Here is a 12129-nt window from a genome sequence, read left to right as displayed (position 1 = left end):
TCCTAACTAAAGCACTCTAGACCATTATTGATCGGTTATGCTAACGCGTTGGCCAAAATAATCGTTGAAACTAATGGTAGCTTCTAGCCTTGAGTGCTAATTAAGTAACGTGAGCAGGCAGATATTGACAGCGCATTCATTTTGAAAGAGGAACAGAGAAACGCGATCAAGGCATTTGTCGATTGAAAAGATGTTTTTGCCGTCCTTCCTACGGGAGCAGGTAAAAGTTTAATCTGTCAGATGGTAATACTATGTTGCGCTGATTGGTTCTAGGTATCCAATTCAGCGAAGAGGAATTTTCTTTCCTGGTTCGTTGAAACACGCCCCATAATCACAGCCCAATTGTCCGATCTCAGACTCATATTCTGACTAGAATTATGAGTATGACATCGTCAGGCTAGTCAAATAGAGTATCCAGCTTTAAGACGACTCATTTGTTATTAGTGGCTGCACAAGCTCAGACCCCTACAACCGCTTTTTTTTTCTTCAAAATCGTATTCAAAATTCAAAATGTATTTAAATGTGTCAACCAAAGAGTGATGCACATGTGTTTTATAAGTGAAAAAGACAACTGGTTAAGGAAACATTTAATCTCTTTTCATCTCCAAGTTAAACAACCATTAAAAAAAAAAATCTTTTGTTAGCATATGGCCAACTGCACCAGAAAACAGCTGTAGCTTATGTGAATGTTTCTTCTTCTCCTCATCAGTAGCTTTCCACATTAAACCATCTCTGCTCGACCAAGATCCTTCGCAGGGAGAACACCAGGGAGTGGTTACACTTGTAGCCTGTGTGTCAGTGCTGTCAGTTGGTCTCTTAAGAGTTCAGAAATATCAAATAGATACATGGATGGTGTCATCCATTGGGAAAATTACTTAACAACCTTTCACAAGGTGTTACCAGTTGATACCTAGTGAGGTGTCATGCCAGTAAACCTTATTTTACTTCATTACATTTTAATTTTGTGTGTTGTTAAGTTTGTCTTCGTGCATTTGCATGACAAGGTTTCACTTGAATTTCCCAAAAAGGAAGCAATAATTGAGTTTCTCTGAAGTTTAAATAATCTGAAGTAGTAATATAATTTCAACTGTGGTGTTTATTCAGAAATGTGATTTAACACCTGTTCTTGTGAGCCCTGTGCATGTTTGTCATATCCTACATGACATGTAGTTGGAGGACATTGTGTTTCTGATCCAGGATTTGTTGTTGAACACCTTGGTATAGATATCAGGCTTGTTCCTCACAGCCCAACTATACATGTTTGTCTTACAATAAAATGGTCAAGGTGAGCAATGGTTTAGGGACGAAGTGGTACCAAAAATAATAAGAGATTTTTTTATCAGCTGTGAGGTAGCAACTACTGTCTTGACCTCCGCATTGTGAAATGATAAGGGGTGCAAGTTTTTTGTTTTGATTAAAAAATGATGACAAAATAGTGATATTATTTCAACAGGTGTTTTTATTGACGTGCGATTGAAAAGCTGTTGGTATTTCATTTATTTTTCTGCATTTTATCATATCCTACACAAAGTTTAGTTGGAGGACATGGTGCTGCTGATCCAGGAGTTGTATCTGCACACCTTGGCATAGACACCAGGCTTGTTCCTCATGGCACAGCCGTATCCCCAGGACACCACGCCCTGCAGCACACCGTTGCACACCACGGGGCCACCAGAGTCACCCTGTACAAGAATGTGTAACAGTGTGGTGAGAAAAAGGCACACATCACATCACACATGAAATATGTTGCCGGTCAGAGACTCTGAGATGAAAATGTGACAACAAATGACTGCACTTTACCTGGCAAGAGTCCTTGCCTCCCTCCATGAATCCAGCGCAGAACATGTTGGAGGTGATCTGACCGGGGTAGGCGCTTCTGCAGGAGCTGTCACTGAGGATGGGGAGATCCAGGCACCTCAGACGGTCTGGGTAGTTGCCTGTGGATTTATATCAAAGAATGTGAGTGAGGCTCCAAATCGAGTGTGCAAGCGTAGCACCGTCACTTTGTGTATGGCCTACTCTAGTCTACTTACTGCCACTTCCACTGGTGTTGCCCCATCCAGAGACCAGGCAGCGGGTTCCAGAGCTGGCACAGCTGGAGGGCAGGGCCACAGCTTTCACGTAGCTGTTGAGGGTGGCGGGCTTGCTCAGCTTGATCAGCATGATGTCGTTGTCCAGGTTGTTGCCGTTGTACCTTGGGTGGCGGATGACCTTGGCAGAGTTGATGAACTGCTCAGTGCCCTCATTGGAAGCAATGTTGTGCTCACCAAGACGCAGCTGAACGCGGCTATAAGAAAGAGAGGAAAAGAGATTTGGTTGTGAATTACCTGTTCTTTTAAAAGCAATTGTTTGGCTAACAGCAGTAAGGACAAGTGAACCATCACTTAATTAACCAAATATTTTGAAATAGCTGTTCAGGAAAAAACAATTGGATACTCACGACTTGTAGCAGTGGGCAGCAGACACAACCCACATGTTGTTGATCAGGGAACCTCCACAGAAGTGGTAGCCAGAGCTCAGAGACACCTGGTAAGGCAGAGCGTTCTTCCTACACTCATACCCACCAACAATCTTATCATCCTCCTCAAGAGGGGCGGCATCTGGACAAAAACGATGAGGGTATGAGCGTTGTTAATCAAACATGTCCACTAACAGAAAAAATATGACAGCCTAAAGGCTGGTTTATGGTCAGAGGCGCAAGCCCGTTGCGCTTCTTTTCACGTCTTGCGTGCATCGGGCGATTTTTCTAGACTTGCGCCATTTTACGCAAGCCTATTGTTCTGCCGGTATTCATGGAAATTAGCAGCTTAACTCCTGTCTAAGGTTGATCTTAATGCTTTAAGGGCACGGTCCACGTTTCTAATCCAATACACTTTTTGTCAAATTCAGCAAATTGCACCCGACGGTCCGCTAGCTGGCCATTCTGGGTTTTCATTCCAAAGGGGGAAAAAATCAGTGTCAGGTCACAGTCCTGGCTCTGTCAATAGGAAGCAAGCATAGTGGTTCGGTTTGAAGGGAGGTGCAATTTGATCATTAGTGTGGCAACATTCAATTTAAGGAAAAGAACACAAACAAAGAACAGAAGTGTCAAATAGAGTATCCAGCTTTAAGACGACTCATTTGTTATTAGTGGCTGCACAAGCTCAGACCCCTACAACCGCTTTTTTTTTCTTCAAAATCGTATTCAAAATTCAAAATGTATTTAAATGTGTCAACCAAAGAGTGATGCACATGTGTTTTATAAGTGAAAAAGACAACTGGTTAAGGAAACATTTAATCTCTTTTCATCTCCAAGTTAAACAACCATTAAAAAAAAAATCTTTTGTTAGCATATGGCCAACTGCACCAGAAAACAGCTGTAGCCTATGTGAATGTTTCTTCTTCTCCTCATCAGTAGCTTTCCACATTAAACCATCTCTGCTCGACCAAGATCCTTCGCAGGGAGAACACCAAGGAGTGGTTACACTTGTAGCCTGTGTGTCAGTGCTGTCAGTTGGTCTGTTAAGAGTTCAGAAATATCAAATAGATACATGGATGGTGTCATCCATTGGGAAAATTACTTAACAACCTTTCACAAGGTGTTACCAGTTGATACCTAGTGAGGTGTCATGCCAGTAAACCTTATTTTACTTCATTACATTTTAATTTTGTGTGTTGTTAAGTTTGTCTTCGTGCATTTGCATGACAAGGTTTCACTTGAATTTCCCAAAAAGGAAGCAATAATTGAGTTTCTCTGAAGTTTAAATAATCTGAAGTAGTAATATAATTTCAACTGTGGTGTTTATTCAGAAATGTGATTTAACACCTGTTCTTGTGAGCCCTGTGAATGTTTGTCATATCCTACATGACATGTAGTTGGAGGACATTGTGTTTCTGATCCAGGATTTGTTGTTGAACACCTTGGTATAGATATCAGGCTTGTTCCTCACAGCCCAACTATACATGTTTGTCTTACAATAAAATGGTCAAGGTGAGCAATGGTTTAGGGACGAAGTGGTACCAAAAATAATAAGAGATTTTTTTATCAGCTGTGAGGTAGCAACTACTGTCTTGACCTCCGCATTGTGAAATGATAAGGGGTGCAAGTTTTTTGTTTTGATTAAAAAATGATGACAAAATAGTGATATTATTTCAACAGGTGTTTTTATTGACGTGCGATTGAAGAGCTGTTGGTATTTCATTTTTCTTTTTGCATTTTATCATATCCTACACAAAGTTTAGTTGGAGGACATGGTGCTGCTGATCCAGGAGTTGTATCTGCACACCTTGGCATAGACACCAGGCTTGTTCCTCATGGCACAGCCGTATCCCCAGGACACAACACCCTGCAGAACACCGTTGCACACCACGGGGCCACCAGAGTCACCCTGTACAAGAATGTGTAACAGTGTGGTGAGAAAAAGGCACACATCACATCACACATGAAATATGTTGCCGGTCAGAGACTCTGAGATGAAAATGTGACAACAAATGACTGCACTTTACCTGGCAAGAGTCCATGCCTCCCTCCATGAATCCAGCGCAGAACATGTTGGAGGTGATCTGACCGGGGTAGGCGCTGCTGCAGGAGCTGTCACTGAGGATGGGGAGATCCAGGCACCTCAGACGGTCTGGGTAGTTGCCTGTGGATTTATATAAAAGAATGTGAGTGAGGCTCCAAATCAAGTGTGCAAGCGTAGCACCGCCACTTTGTTTATGGCCTACTCTAGTCTACTTACTGCCACTTCCACTGGTGTTGCCCCATCCAGAGACCAGGCAGCGGGTTCCAGAGCTGGCACAGCTGGAGGGCAGGGCCACAGCTTTCACGTAGCTGTTGAGGGTGGCGGGCTTGCTCAGCTTGATCAGCATGATGTCGTTGTCCAGGTTGTTGCCGTTGTACCTTGGGTGGCGGATGACCTTGGCAGAGCTGATGAACTGCTCAGTGCCCTCATTGGAAGCAATGTTGTGCTCACCCAGACGCAGCTGAACGCGGCTATAAGAAAGAGAGGAAAGGAGAATGAGCTGTGAATTATGTTTTCTTGAAAAAGCAGTTTGGCTAACAGGAGTAAGAACAAGTGAACTATCACTTAATTAACCAAATATTTTGAAATAGCTGCTCAGGAAAAAACAATTGGATACTCACGACTTGTAGCAGTGGGCAGCAGACACAACCCACATGTTGTTGATCAGGGAACCTCCACAGAAGTGGTAGCCAGAGCTCAGAGACACCTGGTAAGGCAGAGCGTTCTTCCTACACTCATACCCACCAACGATCTTATCATCCTCCTCCAGAGGAGCGGCATCTGGACCAAATGCAGGTGTGATTAATGATGCATTTATAAAATGATACAGTTCCATGTAATATAAGGCACAGATCGATCTGCTTTAAATGTAGTCTCCATACAGGCCAAGAAATACCTGTACAGTTAATACACTACCGACTATGTCATGGGACCTCTGAATCCACAATAAAATGAGAAAATTAATTCAAAAATCCATTTTCTTTTTCAGACATAAAAGGTTCAAAACGTACATGCCGCAGCGAACAAAGCCAGGAGAATGAGAGCCTTCATGGTGAGATCTTCGGTGATGACAGAATGCCAGACCAGAACACCTCCCTTATATACTCTGCATTTAGGTTGCTATCTAAGATTCTCAAGGACATACGTTGCACGTACACACATGTCTGTCAGATGGGTCAATTCGCATAGCGTTGGACAAGCCGTTGTGGTGATAGGGCAATATTCCTAAACTTGCTTATACCTGGCACTGAGCAGTTCATCAACTCTGCCAAGGTCATCCGCCACCCAAGGTACAACGGCAACAACCTGGACAACGACATCATGCTGATCAAGCTGAGCAAGCCCGCCACCCTCAACAGCTACGTGAAAGCTGTGGCCCTGCCCTCCAGCTGTGCCAGCTCTGGAACCCGCTGCCTGGTCTCTGGATGGGGCAACACCAGTGGAAGTGGCAGTAAGTAGACTAGAGTAGGCCATACACAAAGTGACGGTGCTACGCTTGCATACTTGATTTGGAGCCCCACTCACATTCTTCGTTGTAAATCCACAGGCAACTACCCAGACCGTCTGAGGTGCCTGGATCTCCCCATCCTCAGTGACAGCTCCTGCAGAAGCGCCTACCCCGGTCAGATCACCTCCAACATGTTCTGCGCTGGATTCATGGAGGGAGGCAAGGACTCTTGCCAGGTAAAGTGCAGTCATTTGTTGTCACATTTTCATCTCAGAGTCTCTGACCGGCAACATATTTTATGTGTGATGTGATGTTTGCCTTTTTCTCACCAAACTGTTACACATTCTTGTACAGGGTGACTCTGGTGGCCCCGTGGTGTGCAACGGTGTTCTGCAGGGCGTGGTGTCCTGGGGATACGGCTGTGCCATGAGGAACAAGCCTGGTGTTTACGCCAAGGTGTGCAACTACAACTCCTGGATCAGCAGCACCATGTCCTCCAACTAAACTTTGTGTAGGATATGATAATATGCAGTGAAGCTCATACCAACAGCTCTTTGATCAAATGTCAATAAAAACACCTGTTGAAATAATCACTATTTTGTCATCATTTTTTAATCAAAACAAAAAACTTGTACCCCTTATCATTTCACAATGTGGAGGTCAAGACAGTAGTTGTTAACCCACAGCTGATCAAACGAATCTTTTATCATTTCTGGTACCACTTCGTCCCTAAACCATTGCTTACTTTTGATGATTTTATTGTAAGACAAACATGTACCGCGTGCTGTGAGGAACAAGCCTGATATCTATACCAAGGTGTGCAACAACAAATCCTGGATTAGAAACACAATGTCCTCCAACTACATGTCATGAAGATGATATGACTAGCATGCATACAGCTCACAACAACAGGTCTTCAATCAGATTTCTGAATAAACACCACAGTTGAAATTATATTACTATTATTTAAACTTCAGAGAAACTCAATAATTGCTTCCTTTTTGGGAAATTCAAGTGTCTTGTCATGCAAATGCACGAAGACAAATTTAACAACACACAAAATTAAAATGTAATGAAGTAAAATAAGGTTTACTGGCATGACACCTCACTAGGTATCAACTGGTAACACCTTGTGAAAGGTTGTTAAGTAATTTTCCCAATGGATGACACCATCCATGTATCTATTTGATATTTCTGAACTCTTAAGAGACCAACTGACAGCACTGACACACAGGCTACAAGTGAAACCACTCCCTGGTCTTCTCCCTGCGAAGGATCTTGGTCGAGCAGAGATGGTTTAATGTGGAAAGCTACTGATGAGGAGAAGAAGAAACATTCACATACCGCTGTTTTCTGGTGCAGTTGGCCATATGCTAACAAAAGATTTTTTTTTTAATGGTTGTTTAACTTGGAGATGTAAAGAGATTAAATGTTTCCTTAACCAGTTGTCTTTTTCACTTATAAAACACATGTGCATCACTCTTTGGTTGACACATTTAAATACATTTTGAATTTTGAATACGATTTTGAAGAAAAAAAAAGCGGTTGTAGGGGTCTGAGCTTGTGCAGCCACTAATAACAAATGACTTGTCTTAAAGCTGGATACTCTATTTGACACTTCTGTTCTTTGTTTGTGTTCTTTTCCTTAAATAGAATGTTGCCACACTAATGATCAAATTGCACCTCCCTTCAAACCGAACCACTATGCTTGCTTCCTATTTACAGAGCCAGGACTGTGACCTGACACTGATTTTTTTCCCCCTTTGGAATGAAAACCCAGAATGGCCAGCTAGTGGACCGTCGGGTGCAATTTGCTGAATTTGACAAAAAGTGTATTGGATTAGAAACGTGGGCCGTGCCCTTAAAGCATTAAGATCAACCTTAGACAGGAGTTAAGCTGCTAATTTCCATGAATTTTACCATTCAGGTAAGTTAAAGTTACTATTTTTGTGAAATCCAAAAAAGTTCTCATTTGTTGTTGTATTCAAACAGGACACCTTCCCATGTTAGATATACATTTAGACTAACAAATATGTTTGTCTGACAATTTTATTGTGAAAACTTTTATGAAAGTTTATTTTGTCTTTTATATTTTATCATTTGCATGTTACATTTTCACTTGAATTTCCCATCGGGGAAACAATAAATGATGCACTACTTTTGTTTGACTAAAAGGGTGACGACAAAATAGTGATATAAGAGTGGTGTTTATATTGAAATCTGATTGAAGACCTGTTGTTGTGAGCTGTATGCATGCTAGTCATATCATCTACATGGCATGTAGTTGGAGGACATTGTGTTTCTGATCCAGGATTTGTTGTTGCACACCTTGGTATAGATATCAGGCTTGTTCCTCACAGCACAACAGTACATGATTGACTTACAATAAAATCATCAAAAGTAAGCAATGGTTTAGGGACGAAGTGGTACCAGAAATGATAAAAGATTCGTTTGATCAGCTGTGGGTTAACAACTACTGTCTTTACCTTCGCATTGTGAAATGATAAGGGGTGCAAGTTTTTTGTTTTGATTAAAAAATGATGACAAAATAGTGATTATTTCAACAGGTGTTTTTATTGACATTTGATCAAAGAGCTGTTGGTATGAGCTTCACTGCATATTATCATATCCTACACAAAGTTTAGTTGGAGGACATGGTGCTGCTGATCCAGGAGTTGTAGTTGCACACCTTGGCGTAGACACCGGGCTTGTTCCTCATGGCACAGCCGTATCCCCAGGACACCACGCCCTGCAGAACACCGTTGCACACCAGGGGGCCACCAGAGTCACCCTGTACAAGAATGTGTAACAGTGTGGTGAGAAAAAGGCACACATCACATCACACATGAAATATGTTGCCGGTCAAAGTGAAAATGTGACAACAAATGACTGCACTTTACCTGGCAAGAGTCCTTGCCTCCCTCCATGAATCCAGCGCAGAACATGTTGTAGGTGATCTGAGCGGGGTAGGCGCTTCTGCAGGAGCTGTCACTGAGGATGGGGAGATCCAGGCACCTCAGACGGTCTGGGTAGTTGCCTGTGTATTTACAACGAAGAATGTGAGTGAGGCTCCAAATCAAGTGTCAAAGCATAGCACTGTCACTTTGTGTATGGCCTACTCTAGTCTACTTACTGCCACTTCCACTGGTGTTGCCCCATCCAGAGACCAGGCAGCGGGCTCCAGAGCTGGCACAGCTGGAGGGCAGGGCCACAGCTTTCACGTAGCTGTTGAGGGTGGCGGGCTTGCTCAGCTTGATCAGCATGATGTCGTTGTCCAGGTTGTTGCCGTTGTACCATGGGTGGCGAATGACCTTGGCAGAGTCGATGAACTGCTCAGTGCCCTCATTGGAAGCAATGTTGTGCTCACCAAGACGCAGCTGAACGCGGCTATAAGAAAGAGAGGAAAAGAGATTTGGTTGTGAATTACCTGTTCTTTTAAAAGCAATTGTTTGGCTAACAGCAGTAAGGACAAGTGAACCATCACTTAATTAACCAAATATTTTGAAATAGCTGTTCAGGAAAAAACAATTGGATACTCACGACTTGTAGCAGTGGGCAGCAGACACAACCCACATGTTGTTGATCAGGGAACCTCCACAGAAGTGGTAGCCAGAGCTCAGAGACACCTGGTAAGGCAGAGCGTTCTTCCTACACTCATACCCACCAACGATCTTATCATCCTCCTCAAGAGGGGCGGCATCTGGACAAAAACGATGAGGGTATGAGCGTTGTTAATCAAACATGTCCACTAACAGAAAAAATATGACAGCCTAAAGGCTGGTTTATGGTCAGAGGCGCAAGCCCCTTGCGCTTCTTTTCACGTCTTGCGTGCATCGGGCGATTTTTCTAGACTTGCGCCATTTTACGCAAGCCTATTGTTCTGCCGGTGAATTGCTTGGCAACACCCCCAACCATTAAGACGCAACGTGTAAGCACGTAGCCATACATGCTCCCTTAACTGAGTATATCTCGGCCTTAATGGTTTGGAAGGTTTCATACTTACATGCCACTGCAAAGAGAGCCAGGAGAATCAGAGACTTCATGTCTGCGATGTCTGTGATACGACAGTGTACTGGACGAGGAGATATAGGCTTATAAAGGCCTACTCCTTCTGTCTCTGTCAAGTATTAACTAGTATGCGAAATGCCAGGTGTTCATGAACTTGCCTGTGGTTCAAAATGTACAATGTGTACATACCACATCAGATATTTTCCCCTTCATCCATTTGCTCTTTGATGCCATATGGTGATTACAGTCGCAAGAGAAAAATGGTTACATTTTCAGTTATTGTAGAGTCATTTGCACATATCCCTTGTTCAAGGTACACAGATAAACATTAAAATATGTACTTATTTTATGACATAAATATCAATACAGTTTTAAATATCAACATTATCATTATGACTCAACAGTATTAACCTGTCCATCACACAAAAGGTTGTTCAGACTAAGGTTACTCTATTTAATTGCTATATTTGTTTAAGTTGTTTCAGTTTTGAAGAGAGAGGTGTAAAATCCAATATAAATATCAGTGGACGCAGACCTCCACGTCCTGACAAACCCCTGGCCAGTAGGAGCAGGAATGGAGCTGATGAAGAGTCTTTGTGACTTGTGACAAAGTTAACCACTCCAGTAGGCAGAAGAGCTGGTGTCTCTGGTCCCCTTCAGGCCCTCACAGCTGGTGTCTCTGGTCCTCTTCACAGCTGGTGTCTCTGGTCCTCTTCACAGCTGGTGTCTCTGGTCCTCTTCACAGCTGGTGTCTCTGGTCCTCTTCACAGCTGGTGTCTCTGGTCCGCCACTGGTTCCCCTCCAGGCCTTCACAGCTGCGCTGGTACAGGTCATCGGCAGCTTGTCTGGCCTCAGCGGTTGGAAAACACCGGCAGTGTGGACGAAGCAAACCCTCAAACTGGTGACAGCTGCGTAGAGGACCCCTGGGCTGGCAGCGGTGAAGCAGCTTCCCTCAGCTGGTGATGAATCTAGCAGCAAATCTGGCAGCAAATCTGGCAGCAAATCGGGCAGGAACCTTAATAATAATTCAATTTTCTATAGCGCTTTTCTAAATACTCAAAGACGCTTGATACTCAAGAACCTTGGGCTGGCTGTGACGGCGAAGCAGACCCTTGGGCTGGCAGCAGAGGTGTAGTGGTTAGCCCTCAGCTGGCGTCAATACCCGCTACAATATAAAATACAACTTAAATACAAATACATATACAAATACAACAGACTGTGAATAGGTTACGTAGGATTATAACAGATAAAATCAGTGTTTTCTAATTCTATACCTTCAAATAAATTGTTCTAACCATTGAAAATAACTTTTCATATGTTATATGGTTTTTATATGTAGTTATCTTTGTTAATATATCAAAGTTTTATAACAATTGAATTGCAGGAAATATTGGTTGCTGTGCATTCATTTAAACTTCACGGTTGATAGTCTCTAAACTTGATTTTCTGATGAGAGCTAATTAAATCTTAATTTGCTCTGGATTGGCTGCACCGACTTTAACAAATGACCCCATATTTTAAAGATAATTGAGTGTAGATTTAGAATAAACAATACATTAACTTTTCATTTTTGCGACACTGGGCTGATTTTGTTGTGACACGCCTGAGATGCTTACTGAATATCTAAGATTTGCTGTCTGCTTAACAAAATCAAACTATCTGTTCTGTCCCATAGTGAATTGCACTGCATTGTGTTCTTTTGCATCACATTGTGTTGACTTAAATTGTGACGAATCGCACTGCATTTAATAGGAGTGCATTGTATCATATTGCATTTGTAGAGGGTCTCTAATGTATCGTATAGTTGCAGGGCAGCAATGCATCGAGGTGTGTTTCATGTCTGCCGCAGGAGGAGATGCTCAACCCGAGCATGTTGGGCTACCTGTTTCACCTTTAAACCCGTATACCTGTATTTAGTTTGTGGAGTTAAACTGAACCTATGAAATACTATAAATGAAATAGAAATTAGAACAGTTATCAATCCAGTGAATTAACCCTGCATGCACAAGCAGGATCTTGCCTAGTACAATCTTTACTGATGAAACAAAGCATCGTTAATCTGGTAACAATTACTACAAAAGACCTTCATTTTGCAAATTAATTGCATCGGAAATGTCAGCGTTCTACAGTAGCCTAAACTAGGCTACTACTTAAGACCTTTTCATGTAAAAG

General features: G+C 42.5%; 3 protein-coding genes across 4 annotated transcripts; 1 reads left to right on the top strand and 2 right to left on the bottom strand.

Annotated features, from left to right (window-relative positions):
- Window positions 1-1532: 1532 nt before the first annotated feature.
- On the bottom strand, window positions 1533-5552 carry LOC308380832 (trypsin-3-like; the record flags this gene model as incomplete). Of its 2 annotated transcripts, none has more annotated exons than XM_080858244.1 (5): window positions 1533-1682; window positions 1801-1937; window positions 2034-2287; window positions 2441-2600; window positions 5513-5552. In XM_080858244.1, 5 exons carry the CDS (start codon window positions 5550-5552, stop codon window positions 1533-1535), a joined length of 741 nt encoding a protein of 246 aa, XP_080714370.1. The 2 variants fall into 2 exon arrangements, with proteins under 2 accessions (XP_080714370.1, XP_080714371.1); XM_080858245.1 differs by lacking the exons at window positions 1533-1682; window positions 1801-1937; window positions 2034-2287; window positions 2441-2600 and adding exons at window positions 4218-4367; window positions 4486-4622; window positions 4719-4972; window positions 5123-5282.
- Window positions 5553-5576: 24 nt separating this feature from the next.
- Window positions 5577-6453, top strand: LOC308380695 (trypsin-3-like; the record flags this gene model as incomplete). Its single annotated transcript, XM_080858100.1, has 4 exons — window positions 5577-5617; window positions 5717-5952; window positions 6049-6185; window positions 6304-6453. 4 exons carry the CDS (start codon window positions 5577-5579, stop codon window positions 6451-6453), a joined length of 564 nt encoding a protein of 187 aa, XP_080714226.1.
- A 2137-nt stretch (window positions 6454-8590) lies between these two features.
- On the bottom strand, window positions 8591-9787 carry LOC308380833 (trypsin-3-like; the record flags this gene model as incomplete). Its single annotated transcript, XM_080858246.1, has 4 exons — window positions 9490-9787; window positions 9083-9336; window positions 8850-8986; window positions 8591-8740 (listed from the first exon to the last, which is right to left on the bottom strand). Exons 1-4 carry the CDS (start codon window positions 9522-9524, stop codon window positions 8591-8593), a joined length of 576 nt encoding a protein of 191 aa, XP_080714372.1. The 5' UTR covers window positions 9525-9787.
- Between the last annotated feature and the right edge of the window lie 2342 nt (window positions 9788-12129).

This window comes from Sprattus sprattus (assembly GCF_963457725.1).
Source record: "Sprattus sprattus genome assembly, chromosome: 19".
Classification (NCBI taxonomy): domain Eukaryota; kingdom Metazoa; phylum Chordata; class Actinopteri; order Clupeiformes; family Clupeidae; genus Sprattus; species Sprattus sprattus.
The sequence above is the reverse complement of the archived record's forward strand: the minus strand, read 5'-3'. Positions and strand labels throughout refer to the sequence as shown.